This window comes from Quercus robur, chromosome 10 (assembly GCF_932294415.1).
Source record: "Quercus robur chromosome 10, dhQueRobu3.1, whole genome shotgun sequence".
NCBI classification, from domain to species: domain Eukaryota; kingdom Viridiplantae; phylum Streptophyta; class Magnoliopsida; order Fagales; family Fagaceae; genus Quercus; species Quercus robur.
In genome coordinates this window covers 27,147,538-27,163,832 of record NC_065543.1, presented here as the reverse complement: position 1 = coordinate 27,163,832, position 16,295 = coordinate 27,147,538, and the positions used below count along the sequence as shown (strand labels likewise).

The 16,295-nt window shown below is 37.6% G+C and overlaps 2 protein-coding genes across 5 annotated transcripts in view; one reads left to right on the top strand and one right to left on the bottom strand.

Moving 5' to 3' along the window:
- Positions 1 to 10,853, bottom strand: part of LOC126701528 (probable cyclic nucleotide-gated ion channel 20, chloroplastic) — a 54,738-nt gene extending 43,885 nt beyond the window's left edge. The window contains exons 1-3 of one of the 4 annotated variants that reach the window (XM_050399677.1): positions 10,835 to 10,853; positions 10,568 to 10,693; positions 8,547 to 9,069 (exon numbers count right to left, since the gene is read on the bottom strand). In XM_050399677.1, the coding sequence (XP_050255634.1) occupies positions 8,547 to 9,053 (507 nt within the window). In that variant the 5' untranslated portion in view covers positions 9,054 to 9,069; positions 10,568 to 10,693; positions 10,835 to 10,853. Of the gene's footprint in view, positions 1 to 8,546; positions 9,070 to 10,567; positions 10,771 to 10,834 lie in introns of those variants that run through there. The other 3 variants (XM_050399679.1, XM_050399678.1, XM_050399676.1) reach the window with 3 other exon arrangements.
- A 2,772-nt stretch (positions 10,854 to 13,625) lies between these two features.
- LOC126703446 (mitochondrial import inner membrane translocase subunit TIM14-3-like) lies at positions 13,626 to 15,714 on the top strand. Its single transcript, XM_050402400.1, has 3 exons — positions 13,626 to 13,845; positions 14,841 to 15,019; positions 15,344 to 15,714. Exons 1-3 carry the CDS (start codon positions 13,837 to 13,839, stop codon positions 15,498 to 15,500), a joined length of 345 nt encoding a protein of 114 aa, XP_050258357.1. The 5' UTR covers positions 13,626 to 13,836; the 3' UTR covers positions 15,501 to 15,714.
- Positions 15,715 to 16,295: the final 581 nt, after the last annotated feature.

Below are 16,295 nucleotides of genomic sequence, written 5' to 3'. Positions count from 1 at the left end.
GTAGTGGTCATAGTCGTCAGTCTAAGTCTTCACCCTTGCCCATAAGATTCTAGTCAAGCAAAATGGGGAGGATAACTAATCCGTGCAATGGTAAAGAAGCAACAAGCTAAGAGAGACAAGGGAACAAAAAGTGAGCAACTAGAGGCAGAGAGGAGATAGACAGAGGCAATTAGGCAAAAGCACAAAGGAGATCGATGGTGTCAAGGCAAGAAATTTTTCTTTGGTATTTTGGTCATTATGCAATTTTGTGAGGATATTTTAAGAATTTCACACTTAAAAAGGAACTTTGAGAGTAAACCCATATTTGCGTTTTCACTGGTGTTTTTGAAAAAGCTTGAGCTCATTGTGCTTTGAAAACGTGAGTTTTTGGCAATTTTAAAAAAGTAATTTCTTTATGAACGCAAAGCCAAACGTCTAACTTCTAGCATTTTCATACATAAATGAGCATTTTGATTATCATAACACTTATCCAAACAGGCTCTATATCATCCTAAATAAATACGTGCTAAGGTGAGGGACTGATTAACAAAGCCCCAGACTTTTCTCAACTCTCTCTCCACTCTTCTTTTCTCTCCTTCAAACCTAATGCCTAATGTAGGGTCACGTTCCGCGACGAACCGCAGTAGTGTTGGGTTCGCACGTGAATGGGCCCAAACAATATCATTTGTAGAGAGTGGATTCGAAAGGCTAGGCCTTAGTTACCCAGCGGTGATTTTTGTGGTGTTCATATGTGATTAAAGTGCCTTCACCCTTGGAGTCTTTCTCCTGGAGGTGGACTGGAAGCCCTTTCTTTTTGGCCAGTCCTCCCAGCCCCCCTCTCTAGATTACTTATTTTTTCTTTTATACTAGCCTGCATTCACTTTCCTTCGTCCACGTGTAGGGTCAACCTTTCCAACACTGATACTTGTCCCGTCAGTCCAAGACAAAAGTCGTAGGGAGTGGTTGATAAAGCTAAAGCATACGGCTCTGTTAGGTGCAGAGTTAGGTATGGGGAAGGTAGTAAGGGCAGCCTTTCCTGGATATTTTAGATTTTCTTTCAAGTTTGTCCCTATACCGTTTTTGCCCTTCTTCTTGGTGGAGCTTTGGGTCAGCCGAGGACTGTACTGTCCTCGGCTGCTTCTCCGGGCCAATTTGTGCTTCACGTTATTGAGTTTGGATTGTAACCCTCTTCGGCTTGGGCCTTAGGGCTCCCTATGAATAAATGGGCTCGGCCCATAAATCGTTGGGCCCCACAATAGCCCCTCAAAACCCTGCTGTCCGACTTCCTGGTTGGAGAGGGGGGTTTTGATAATACCGAGCCTTTATTATAGCTCATTTAATTCAGCCCTTGACTGACGCTGGCGACTCTTCACCTGCCCAGGGAATGTACCGGTCTACAAGATATTCCCCTTGATTTGCGCACGATACGTTTATGCCGTTTGGTTATCTGAAGCGCACCTTTAATATCTTCCCTTTACGAGACCTCCCAGGTTCAACGGTTTTTTATGACGTGGGGGAATGAAACGGGCGTATTTATGTTTGCAGATTTCCTTGGAGATCTGAACTCATTAAGTACTCTTTTCTTCGTCCCCTATATAAAGAGAAGAAACAAGAATTGTTTCTCCCACAGATGAATTCCTTTAATCCCACCAAAATTTGAAACCCTTAGATTCCTTCCGGAGTTTACTCTTATTCTCCGGTTATACCTTAACCTGAAACACACTCACCGTAGTAATAAGCAATCAAAAAACTATTCCCCTCCCAGAAACACCATGTTCTAACGAAGCTCGAAATGACTCGATCAGAGCAAGGATGGCGGAGACTCAAGATTTGTCTCGTCTTTCTTTCAGTCAAAATCCGAAGTAGGGACTCATCACGTTACATTTTTGGCGTGACTGAGCCGAGGACACACATCATCAGTACTACCCGCTCTCTCATGAGCATATCTAATATGACGCCAGTGTGTTAGGAGTCAGGATTGGGGCAGGGACTAAGTGCCCCTGCTTCTTCCTCTCTTCGTTCATTGGCGCCTCCTTCCGCCTCTCTTTCTTCCTTCTCATCTTTTCCCTCTTCTTCTCCTCCTTCTTTTACTCATGTCCTCCATCTTCTTCATTCATCTCCTCCATCTTCCTCATTCATCTCCTCCATCCTCTTCTTCCTTGTCCTTCATTTTCTTCTTCCTTCTCCTTCAACTTTTTCTAAAGAAAGTTCTTCTCTCAATATGAGCAATACTGAGGCAGAGATTGGAGAGACTTTGAAGACGAGTTTAAAAGACACCTGACTGTTTACTTATCTGTATTGCAAATATTATTGTTGCTTCGGCAGTTTACCTTTTGTATAGGCTTGTTTAAGCCCCTCTTTGTACGTTGTAATAATTTTTCATATTAATAAAAATTGTTGTTATTTTACTTCGCATGTTCTGTTTCTATGTTTTTACAAGTTTACAAGCGCTGCTCGGCACAATAATATAGCATTTGAATCAAGGACAACTAAGGCCGAAATACTTGCTAATAAAAAGATGTCACCATAACTTTAATAGCATTATTTGACACAGCAATGCCTATCTGTGAATAACGATACTTACTCAAAACAATGCCGACATTAGAACTGTATGCTCTATGCGGTGTAGGAAGTAATCATCCGAAGACATATTTCCGCAAGAATGAACAACCCCCGTAGGCTACCAAATAATGGGGCGTCTCGCCATCATCCTAACACTTTTATCGGCCTCAACATTTTAAAGTATTTGAGCCGAGGGCTTTCCCCATTTGAGTAGTGGGCGTCCCAATAGGTTTGAGTCCGAGGACTTCACAACGCCTTGGTTCTGTCCAAAACCTAGTTTTGTTACCCAGGTAGTTGGTTTCCCCATAGGCTTGAGTCCGAAGGCTGTAGTTCAGTTTCTCCCTTTCCTCAGGTATTTCGCGAGGTGCCGAGCAGGAGGTTGTCCTCAACAACGGCTATTCCTTGGCGTGGGCCATTGTCCCTGGGCCCCCATGCAGAACGGGCCTGGACCGCGAATTCACTAGGCCCACAACTTAAAGGGTATTTATGTAGTTTTTGGTCACGCAGTACTTTTTGGCGTCCCAATGTTCGAGGTGCACCTTCCCGAGACTCCTTTAATCCCATGGTTGCAGGTGGCGTTGGAGATTGAGCCAGAGCCATCTTGTCTGTAGCGTTCCTTGGGACGCTGCGTGAATTAAATGCCACTACCTTATCTCTTTAAATAAATAGGAGAGAAAGTTGCTTCACCTACGCACCAATTCTTCAGTTTCCTCCCAAATCACAACTCCCATATCCAGTGCTATTCCCCCTTAGCATAATATGTTTGAGGCGAGGGTTGGGGAGAAGAAACTCTCTCCGCCACAGAGACGCCGTGTCCTTCTGAGACTCAGAATAGTGAGGTACGGGCAAAAGAAGCATAAATTCAAGAGAATACTCCGTTTCGACAGAGGGGAAAAGGTGTTTCTCCCTCTTCTAGTCAAAATCCGAAACAGGTTCTGTTCATGCCAGAATTTTGGTATGTCAGAAGAAAGATTCTCCGCCATCATCGTCTCTGCCCTGTCGCAGGCAAATTTTTGGTGAAGGCTTCTCAACTTCCGGCTCCTTGCACCTTTCCTTCAGCGGTGTGAGGCTCAAGTTGGGTTTCTTTTGCTGCCTGAGTTATGGACATGTAAAAGCATTGAGGAAGAACAAGGTCTTGGAGCAGTAGCCAACCTCTCCTCTGATCCACTTCCTCGGCTTTATCTTATTCTCTTGTATCTTTCTTTCTTTTTGGTTATGTAGTGAGCTCTGACATAAGCTGATTCCAGCTTTTCATTGTACGCTGTACTGTTTCTTTGTTTTAGTAAAAATGGAAATTTATTTACTTGTTTTGAATACTATTCTTTTGGCAACACCACTTTGTGAATGGGTGTGCTCCATGTGTTTGTTTCTCCTCGGCGATATTTAAAGCAAGAACCCTTGAAACACAATCCAACTAATTCTAATTTGCCGACACTACCAGGCATAATAATAACAATTCATAGTAAGTTGAACTTAGGAAATTAACCGAGATAATGGTTGAACGTTCTGTAATAAGTGCGAGAATACTGTTTGAGAACGACAAATTCTAAATAATTCATCCGAGGGGGTGACCGAGCATTGAATGACTTCGCTTATGCTTTTGGAAACATGTTGCTCCATTCCGTACTAGTCCCTTTGGTGTTGAGGATCCGAAGGCAAACTAGAAAATCCATGTAGTTCAGAAATTAACCCAATTGTTAATGGAGAGTTTTCCTCGGGGAGATTCTAAGGTCCACATAACGTAGTTTTTACTTTTAAGTAGTTGGTTTCCCCAGAGGCTTGGGTCCGAGGAAGGCCTTGGTTCTGTCCAAAACTCGTATTGTCTTTGTAAGTAGTTGGTTTCCCCAGAGGCATGGGTCCGAGAACCATACAAGGCCTTGGTTCTGTCCAAAACTGGTATTGTCTTTGTAAGTAGTTGGTTTCCCCAAAGGCTTGGGTCCGAGGACCATACAAGGCCTTGGTTCTGTCCAAAACTGGTATTCTCTTTGTAAGTAGTTGGTTTCCCCAGAGGCTTGGGTCCGAGGACCATACAAGGCCTTGGTTCTGTCCAAAACTCGTATTGTCTTTGTAAGTAGTTGGTTTCCCCAGAGGCTTTAGTTCGAGGACCATACAAGGCCTTGGTTCTGTCCAAAACTCGTATTCTCTTTGTAAGTAGTTGGTTTCCCCAGAGGCTTGGGTCCGAGGACCATACAAGGCCTTGGTTCTGTCCAAAACTTGTATTCTCTTTGTAAGTAGTTGATTTCCCCAGAGGCTTGGGTCCGAGGACCATACAAGGCCTTGGTTCTATCCAAAACTTGTATTCTCTTTGTAAGTACTTGGTTTCCCCAGAGGCTTGGGTCCGAGAACCATACAAGGTCTTGGTTCTGTCCAAAACTTGTATTCTCTTTGTAAGTAGTTGGTTTCCCCAGAGACTTGGGTCCGAGGACCATACAAGGCCTTGGTTCTGTCCAAAACTTGTATTCTCTTTCTTAATTTACCTACTTCCTAAAGGTTAGCTCCTCGAATAAGGTGGGGGAAGCTAACTTGATGTTTAAAGCCCCTAGACTTGCTATGCCATTGGCACTACGAGGCATAGCTCCTAGTGGGAACTTGTGTCGGAACAACAACAACGTGTCGCCGGTCGTAAAGGCATCCTCGTAGACCCTTGTTCGACAGAAGCTCAACTCCACCGCCGCTCGAGCTAACGCGCAAGCCTTCCCCACAGACGGCGCCAATTGTAGGGTCACGTTCCGCAACGAACCGCAGTAGTGTTGGGTTCGCACGTGAATGGGCCCAAACAATATCATTTGTAGAGAGTGGATTCAAAAGACTAGGCCTTAGTTACCCAGCAGTGGTTTTTGTGGTGTTCATATGTGATTAAAGTGCCTTTACCCTTGGAGTCTTTCTCCTGGAGGTGGACTGGAAGCCCTTCCTTTTTGGCCAGTCCTCCCAGCCCCCCTCTCTAGATTACTTATTTTTTCTTTTATACTAGCCTGCATTCACTTTCCTTCGTCCACGTGTAGGGTCAACCTTTCCAACACTGATACTTGTCCCATCAGTCCAAGACAAAAGTCGTAGGGAGTGGTTGATAAAGCTAAAGCATACGGCTCTGTTAGGTGCAGAGCTAAGTATGGGGAAGGTAGTAAGGGCAGCCTTTCCTGGATATTTTAGATTTTCTTTCAAGTTTGTCCCTATACCGTTTTTGCCCTTCTTCTTGGTGGAGCTTTGGGTCAGCCGAGGACTGTACTGTCATCGGCTACTTCTCCGGGCCAATTTGTGTTTCACGTTATTGAGTTTGGATTGTAACCCTCTTCGGCTTGGGCCTTAGGGCTCCCCATGAATAAATGGGCTTGGCCCATAAATCGTTGGGCCCCACACCTGATATTTTACAACTAAGCTTGGTATCAGAGTGTACTGATCCAACCCTAAAAGCTTCAAGATCAAGAGAATGAGGTTTCTAACCAAGAAAACTACTTCCTTGTGTTGCCTGATGCACCAACTAGACCTAGCAAGTGAACCTCGGCAATTTATGTTGTTTTGGTGTCGCGATGAACACAAAGTCACTTATTAGAGCCGCTGACTCGTCAAGCTAGTGAATTGTGGTCATCGGAGGTACTATTGGTGATTGAAGGGTGAAGTTGTGGTTGTCTGCATGAGGGATTTGGTTAAATATGGTTGCTAGTGTCAAGAGTTTTGTTGGTTGTTGATGTTATGGAACACTAAAGCTAGCGACAATGGGTGGTGTGTGAATTTGATAGCATGTTAATCTTCTAGAAGTGTGTAAGGTTAAGATTAATTACCCTAACACAACACATATTTTATATAATATTTCAAATACATTCTAACAAATTTTCCCCACACATATATTACTCATAAAAAAAATACAAAAATAAAGAAAATGATTCAACCAAATTGTTCACAATCTCCCCACTTAAATCCCTAATGTCCTTGTTAGGGCCCACTTTGTGGGGTAGTGTCTCTACCCATACGGGGTTACCGTCTAGCCACATCTGCGCTATACCTCAAAAGGATTAGTCACAATTGAGGCTCCTTATAGTTGTTAATAAAGCTCAATTCAACCCAGTATATGTCCGATGTGGGACTCATCACACACCCACACAATCAATCAAATTGGAGCATCACAAGAACAAAAATCGAGCATTTTGTCCTTCAACTGCAAATGACGTAGGCTTTCCACAAGAGGCTGAGTTGGGGCTCTAATTCCCAATATTTAGAAGCAACATATGCGTTCAAGGGACCATGATTTTTTTTAACATATAAAAATAACAATAATAATAGAAATAAAAATAAATAAAACCAATTATGGAGCCAAAGTGGCTGGTGAGAAGTGCCTCTGCTAAAATTTAGCAAAACTTGGTCAGCTTGTATATATGTTTAACATAAAAACCCAATGCATCAGCAAATTTGAAGTTCATTGGTACTTTCAATATATTATCACATTGGCCTATATCTGCTTATGATAATTTAGAACATCTTATTTGTGATGTTAATAATCCAATTTATGATGATTTAGAACACATTCTTTGTGATGTTAATTATCCAGAAAATGTTTTGTTTTTCCATAAGACGACAACAACAACAACAACATAGTCCCAGTTAAAGGTTTTGGGTTTATGCTGATATAATGGCTCAAGAGGCCCAGTTATGTTTTAAGCCCATGTAGGACTAAACCCTAGCTTCTAATCTCTATATACATCCTGTTAAGGATTTACTATAATAGTTGACTAAATTATACAATAAAGATTTAGCCACTAGGGTTTTATCCTATGGACATAGGCTGTCAAGCCGAACCACATAATCCCTTGTGTTCTTCTCTCTTTCTTGCTTATGCTTCTCTATATTATTTTATTCTCGTTTTTAACAATCCCAAAAATTGTTCTTCAATAAGACATTTCAACAATTATCTCTTTCATGCATAATCTAATCTATTTGTTGGGAATTTTTGAATGTGTTTTGACGATCATTGGTTATTGCTTTTTGTGAAAACTAAAGATCATGTAATGATACCTCAGCATCAAACTTAATAATTTCATTACCAAAACTTTCAGAAGGTATTAGAAGATTTGTACTTACAAATTTTATAACTAAATTTCATACATCAGCTATTGGTTCCTCATGGCAGATGTAGTTGAATGTTCATCGTCCTATTTTCCTTTATATCTATCTTACATTTTCCCCTGCTGAACAAAATGAGACCTGCCACTACAAGGAGGCTATTTATGATATACCAAATTGGAAAGCCTGGGCTGTACACGCTTTCTGATGTACATAGATGCACTAAATAAATCTTTTAGCATTACTAACCTCCAGAATTCATTATAATATAAGAAAAAAATTTCGACCTGGACGGTGCTCACTGTGCTGCAAATGATTTACTTGAATATTTATCTCCTTTGGGCCCTAAAGTTCTTTATTATGCAATCATAGAATAAATAAAGGTTGTTGCTATGCCTAGGAGAATGTATGTTGAACAATCATCAATAGAAACTTTAAACCACGTAAGAGCTGAATGTCAGATGCAGAGATAGCATTGGATATTTCAAACAGAAATTTCTATAAGCTAATAATAGTAGTTGTATAACTAATAAAATTAGATATAAACATCAGCACAGAATCCACAGAAAAGCTTCATACAAGAGCATGCATGAACAAGTATGGAAATATGGCATTTTTTTTAATCAAACAGTTAAAACAAATATAAGAGAAAAAAATTTATCAACTGCAATAGAGATCTTTGCTATTTATAACCAGGTTTTTGAGGGGAGAATTCTATTATGATACAGAACCAGCCATCGAACTTGAAATCCTTTTTTATCTTTTTTTAAGGACCACCAAACTTGAGATCTACGCAACAAGTTAGCACAGAGTGAAGTTTTTAGCTATAATGTAGGCATTTGGCTAAGAATTTGGACTACCAAAGCATATAATACAAGGCAACATAGAATAGCAATAAACTTATAAATTAACACAGGAAGAACAGCCCTAAGGTTAAGAAAGAAAAACACCTTAGGATCAAATACAGATGAAGCTTTTGAGTTCTTTTGTTGAGTGGCTCTGAAATTGTCATATGTTGGGCAAACTGTGCAATAAGGATCATTGCACACTCCTAACTGCCCAGACCTCAGTAAATGTTCATTTTTGGCAGCATAGTTGTCATTCAGCCAGTCATTCTGATCCTTTCCTCTGGAAGAAGTAAACTTTTCTGGCACAGGTTCTGCTTTTTTTCGTCCTGTTACACCTTGATTAACCGGAAAAAGGCTTTCAGGTTTACGGACATACAATGGACCACTCATCTGTGTGAATGGAGTCCTTCTTTCACTCCGTAAGGGACCAGTATAGCCCACAAGGTTAGTTTCACTATCATAGGAATCCAGTGAGTTCATAGGAATGGAAATCGATGCACTCCTTGATGTGGATGCAAATCTCTGAAATCGGGAATCCGGATGTTCATCAAAGAACTGCGCATGTGTGTCTGAAAGCATAGGTATATCATCTTTTTCAAAAACAGCCATTTCTCATCAACTAGACCTACAAAAGAATGTAAAATAAACAGTTAGAATGAATATTTGCACCTGCTAGATAGCAAGAAAAATAGTCATGCCACCAAAATGCAAGTATATATATTCAGTAACTTGGCACCAATGCTTTTCCAACTAGAAGGAAACAAAACCATAATCTAAGTCTATTCACTCAACCCTTATGATCTAAGTGCTTGCTCAAGATATCGTAAATTCCCTTCTTCATTGTTTCCTCTCAAGTAATGTAATCCAATATTCAAATTCTTGCTGTTTTTCTTCTTCAACAATATTTAACTCCAATGCCACATGCAAGAATTCAGGACAACTTATTTTGCCCTTCAGCCCACTAAGTGCAATAAAGCATCAGGTTATCCTGCATCATGCATAGAAATCCCCCATATTCTGATAACAAACATTAAAGCTCAATTTTTTTTTTTTTTTGGTAGCCTAACTTTCATTTTTTATAATTAAAAAAAATTAATAAGAAAACACTCAAGAAAAGAAGAAAAACAAAATGAAGAACAAAAAAAATAGTCACAGACAGAGGATAGTAGATGCATAATGGAGAGTAATGATGTGGCATGGGATAGGTGGAATGACATGGCATGGCTGAATTTCACATGAGTCATATGGTTATTGTACCTAAACCCACATTTGCCAAGTTTGTTGTAGTATTTGAAAATTGGAGAAGAAATTAGTTGAAGACACATGAACATGCTAGTTTTTAGGAAGTTGTAAGAAGCAGAGAAGCCATGTGCTTTATTAAATCTAAGCATGTGATAAATGTGAGTCAGTTATGGATGATGTTATCACTCAAATACCCATGAACATGCATTGTAATTGGTAAATTGATTGTTAACAGATTTCCTCTCTCTAGAAAATGAAAGTATTAACAAAAATACATTTCAGACATGATTATGTTTCTCTCTCCCCTTGTTAAAGGAGGAGGATGAGGTTGTGGGCTCAAAACCCAGTACCCAAAAAAAACAAGAAAGATTATCTTCTACTTCTAGACTAGTGTAGCAGGACCATTTGACTTAAACAAAACAAGACATTTGCTATTAACATCGCAATCAAGAGTGAGTTTAATAAACCTCTTCCAGCATCACCCAAAATAAGGCCAATTGTAAATACTAAATACTACAAGCACAAGGTTAACAACACACTAGTAGAGTAAGCAAAAAGGACTTAGAAACCATTAGCAAAGAGTATGTCAGTGGTATTCTTGAAATCAAGAGGTGTTCTTGTAATATTGTCAAATAAAAGATTACCATTGTAATAATAAGATTTTTTTTTTTTTTTCCATTTTTGGGTTCTGTAATCTAATAAAACCTCACCAAATTCCAGTGGCAATTTGGCATATAATTCATACGTATGTGCATGTGAGTGTTCAATAACATAATCTAATAAAAACAAGTTTAAGACTTGGAAGGTAAAAAGAAGAAAAAGAAGATTTTTCAGGAAAAAAAAAAAGAAATGAAACTGGGAATAAGTGGGTTTTGAAATACCTGTTTGAAGAGAAGAGCAGAATAGTAGTAATGGGTAGCAGGGAGCTTCAAACAAACAAAAAGACAGCAAGTTCTCTAACTCTCTCAGACAGAGTAAATTGGATTTTGGTTCTGAAAATGGAGACGCTGAGACAGAAAATATATGTTAAAAAAAATGGAGCAACGACCATTTTTAAGCTCAGGGTGACATAGAAATGAAGTCGCTGACTGTAAAGTAAAGAAAGAGACAAAAAGAAAAAGAGTTTTAATAATAATAATAATGCTGACTTTGAGGACTTTGAAAAGTCGGTTGTCGTGTGGGAGTGGGATGGATGGACAAAAAGGCGAAAAGAAAGGGGTTTGTTGTCTGTTTTACATTTACGTCACATCACTTGCTTGCTTGCTTGGAAGTTTCAGCAGACTTGGTGGGAACCAGTCTTCTGGGTCTCCGTCTCCGTCCCCATTTAACACGGTGCTTCCTTATTTGCCTTCTCGATCGGCACCTTCCTTCCTTCCTTTCATCTGTTACCTGCAGTAAACGGTCCGCTGCGTTTGACTTACTTTTCATTTCTTTTTCGTTATTAAATGGTGTGTTTGTCCCTTATTTTGCGAAGGGTTTTGCTAATAAGTGTCGCACTTATTAATAATCCATTTTAAGAAAGTTTTAATACCATTTTTATGGAAAATAAAAAAATCTATCAAAATATTAATTATTTTTTTTTCATTTCTTATAAAAACTTTCTTTAAATAGATTATTAACCAGTGCCTTAAGGGCACTCGTTAGTATTTCCCTTTTGCTAAAACTAAAAATTTATTACTAAAAGTACGATAGATAAAGATAAAAATTAGTTGAAATAATACCGTACGGTCCATAAATAGTACCAAAAAATATAGTAGAACCCATGAATAATAGTAAAAAGCAACGTGATTATTTTTCACACCTCCACAAATTAAGTTTGAATCCAAGAGAAATTAAGTTGAACTAAAACTATTTAAAAATGCTAAAATAAATTAATAAAAAAAAACCAAATTACTACACGTAAAATAAAATTAAATAAATAAATAAATAAAAGTAATGCAATATATGACGGAGTTAACGTTTCACACTCCCATAAATTAAGTTTGAATCCAAGTTTATTGTACTCTACTATTTAAGAATACTAGAATCAATCAATAAAAAACCAAAATTAAGTGAAGAACTGCAAAATGAAGAATTTGACTTTTTCAGTGAGAAAAACTATCTTCCTTTTATTTTTTATTTTTTTGTGTTTCTATTTTTCTATTAACATGGTTCAATAATTACTTAAATTCTATGATTTTTTAAAAATATTTTACATAATTCTATTTATCTTAATTATTGATGTATTTTTTGATTTGATGTTCTTAATTGATTGTGCGAATTATTTCCTCAATTATGGCAATATCAAAATGGCTAGATACAAGTAATTTATGTGTAAACTTTTACATTTACATTTCAATACTATGGGGGTCAAAAACCACTTACATAAAAATGTTATTGAAGGATGCTCTATCGGGGGTGGTGTTGGTTGACAATCACAATTTATTTATCAAAAGAAAACATAAGAGGGATGACTCTACAATGGGAAACTCAAACATTTGATTTAACTAACACAACTTATATTCCAATTGAAACTTGCTCATTCCAATAGAGAAAACTATCCTTCTCATGGTACTCAACTATCATGGACTAGAATTTCTTTCCACTTTTTCTATTTTCTCTCTCTTCCTTTTTTTTATCCCCCTTCTATGTGCCAGTCTCCCTCCTTATATTGGCATATTTTCCGCCCTTATCCTCCCAGTTGTCCTATTCCCAGTTGGATTCTCAAGGATATTTTTCCTTTCTTTATTGGGTTCCCCCCTTCCTTATTCTAAAACGGGAATTTTGGGGGTGGTTCTACTGTTTAGGTTGTCTCATATGTATTTAATGCGACAGAGGTTAGGTGGAGAACCTCTCATTAATGCAGAGGTAAAGATCTTCGCTATTCTTATCTGTTTTGAGGGTTTCCCAAGGTTATTTCCACCAATTGTGGGCACGCCATGGATTATCCATGTTTGGTTCCTCGGATAAGAGTTTGCTAGATGTAGAGTATCGCCAATTTCGTGGGAATGATTATCCTCCCAGCTATCCTATTCCCAACTGGATTCTTAGGGATATTTTTCCTTTTCCTTCCTTATCCTGAAACAGGAATTTTGGGGGTGTTTCTACTGTTCAGGTTGTTTCATATGTATTTGATGCCGCAGAGGTTAGGTGGAGGACCCCTCATTAATGTGGAGGTAAAGATCTCCGCTATCCTTATCTGTTTGGAGGGTTTCCCAGGGTTATTTCCGCCAATTGTGGGCACGCCATGGATTATCGGTGTTTGGTTCCTCAAATAAGAGTTTGCTAGATGTAGCGTATCGCCAATTTCGTGAGAACGATTATCCTCCCAGCGATCCATAAGGATTCCCTTCCATCCATTCCATGGGATCTTCTAGGCTATTGGGCCTTATCTCAAGTAGATGGGTTTGGCCCATTCCACTCCATGGGGTCCTCTAGGTATTTGGGCTTTAAGCCTAAGTGAAAACTCTTCCATCCCCCCCACAAATACAATTTTTGTTTTCTCTTTATGTACTTTTATTTATCTATTTTTGAAATGATTTTGATTGTGGTATCCTAGAAGGTTTAGATACTTTTATATATATATATATATATATAAAAAAATTAAATTACAATTTTACTACTAAGAGCTTTTAGAAATTTAAAACTTGCCATAATTTTTTAAAATATTTTATAATATATTCTTTTGCAACTAAAAAAAAAATTACATAATATACATTTTCCACATAACTTAATTTTTAAAAATATTTGTACTATTTTATTTTTTATTAGATTTGATTATATGATCAATTTTTTTTAAAAAAAAATTATATATAATTTTTTATTAAGCCGTGCACTAGTAAATAAATAAAAAGAAGAAATCGAATTATTATAGTATTAAAAGGGTTGTGGAAGAAACCAAAATTCGCCGCCTCAACTCAATTGATATGTTTTCTTGAAGCTCAAGTTGGAATCCACAAACCGCCTTTCACAAACTTGCGTCGCCGTTGCGTATAAAACATAAACAACACCAAATCTATTAGTCAAAAAGTCTCATCGCTATTTGCTCGTCCTCTTTCTTTCTCATTAATTCTATTCGTTCTTTCTTTTTTCATTTTTTCTTTTTTAACAATTGGTGGGTGGTGCTGGTTAATTTTTTTTTTAATCACAAAACAAAAACAAATTCGGGAATATGGCATTGGTAAGTCCCTTCTTTCTTTTAATTCCTCATTATTGAATTGATGTCATATGGAGATACATACATGGGGCTAATGCGTTCTTTGTCTCACACACACACACACGTACTCATTACTCAAATGCTAAATTTTGTTTACAACATTATTCTCTCTATTGGGGGGTGGTCTTATATATTTAGCTCAGAATCTGTAACGCATAAATACAAATTGGAATTATAATTGTTGCAAAACAACTTTATATATTGGAAGGAGTTAGGAGAAGAAGCATTATTAAGGTTGTTTCAGTTTTGGAAATTCTTGACAATCATAGATAATGTGCATATAATAAGTTGTCTTCCATAGTCCATGTATAAGTATTAAGATAGCTGTCATGGCCAAAACAAAAAGATTTTCCAACTTGTCGTGATGATATTTGAGTCCATAATCCCATAGAAGATTTGAGCTTTGTTGTGAAATTATGTTTTCTGTTCCATCTTTGTCTTTGGAATGAATCTTCCTGTAGCAAAACTAAAGCCTGAAACAAGTCAACAACCCCTTCTCTTTTTTCTTCTTCTAAATTCCTGTTAGATTCATGCTATATAATTCCAGAAAGTTGCTTCTTTTTTTTTTTTAGGGAGGTGGGGGGGAAGGTTATAGTTGCTTTTTGGTTTTGATCTTCATTTCAGCTATATGACACGTCTTTGAAAGATAACAAGTAATAATAATATCTCATTACTTTCTGTCACATTATATAGGGTATGTTCATTTTGGCTGCCTTTTAAAAATAATAATAATAATAATAATTCCGTCTCCAAGAGTCATACATAACTTCAAGAAGTGTATATGAGATGTACCACGCTTGTTTATGGATTAAATGCTAAAATGAGATTAGGAAATATAGATTGCATTCATCATCATGTTAACAGGGATTAACAGAAAATGAAACATTTTTTTAAAAGTTGAAACTTTAAATGAAAAATACACACAAATTAAAGTTGGAGGTCTTTGGCTTGCTTTTCAGGAAGCTCCTCTAGCAGTAGGTGCTACTGTGGCAGCTGCAGCCTTAGGGGGAAGATACATGATTGTAGCATGGCAAGCATTCAAAACTTACCTTTCAGCTCCCCGTGTTCGAAGATTTTATCATGGTGGGTTTGAGCAGGTCATGACTAAACGAGAAGCAGCATTAATTCTTGGAGTCAGGTAATAATTTTCATATTTTAAGACTCATCCACCCTACCCTATATTGATGAAAGAAAAGTACCCATTATATTTTGCACATCTTTTGTAGCAGATTAAGAACCATTTGATTGTTCATTTCATTGGTTACAACTGGGGTATGTGATGGGTCCATAAATGATTCATAGTTCCGTTCCAGTTTCTCAAATATAATGTATTGGTTGGGCACTAGATATACAGTATCTTTTTTTCTTTTTACTTTACAATAATGAAATTGTTCTCTATTGATGTCCTATAAAATCTGTTTCTTTTTTGTGGCTCCTGATCCTGAACTCATTTCTCTTTCAGGGAAAGCGCTATGATGGAAAAGATTAAGGAGGCTCATAGAAGAGTGATGGTGGCAAATCACCCGGATGCCGGTGGAAGCCATTATCTTGCATCCAAAATAAATGAAGCCAAGGATATCTTGACGGGTAAGACTAGGGGAGGAAGCTCAGCATTTTAGATGATACAACAGGCTAGGCCACGCCACGCCACGGTACTAATGTATATTTGGAGGTTTCAATCATATATGATACGGGAAAAGAAAAAAGAAAAAAAAAAAATTGTATTTGAGTTTTCTGTAATAGCTTTTCTCTATAATTTGTCATTCACTTGATTTTGCTGGAAACGTATCTATCAATAATAAAGTTTGGTTATAGGTAGCCATATTTTTATTTTGTTTACAAAAGGCACCCCCAAAGTGATGAAATTAGTTTTTATAAACATGGTCTAGTTATTAAACCTTGAAACTAGCCATATTTCGACCTTCGGTTCAACCTTGAAAGTTGAAACCATGAACCCCTCTATTTTCTGATATTTTTAGCAGTTTGATATTCAAAACCATGCCTCATTGTCTTTAGAGATTAAAAACTAATCTCCATCCGGAAGGAATGGTAAATCAAATCCCATGACAGACCCAATGATTGTTTAACAAGATATATGTAGTATAGGGATTGAAATCAGGTGAAATTCCTTTGAATGATTGAGATTGATAATTGCAAAAAGCAACTTTCAATCTCAACCAATGATTCAAAAAAGTGAAGAAAAAAGTTAAAAGATGTAAAAAGTGAAAGTTAAAAGAGGTGAAAAGTGATAAAAATTTGTGAGTGAAAATGGTGAATTGCACCCAGTGCCATACCCTAAGTATTGCACTGGAACCTAATCCGTAGTATGGAAATGGCGGAGCCCAGAGTTCTGTCAGTGTCAGCTACTAACAGATTGTTTCAGTTACAAATTAAATTCTAGAAATGCAACTTTG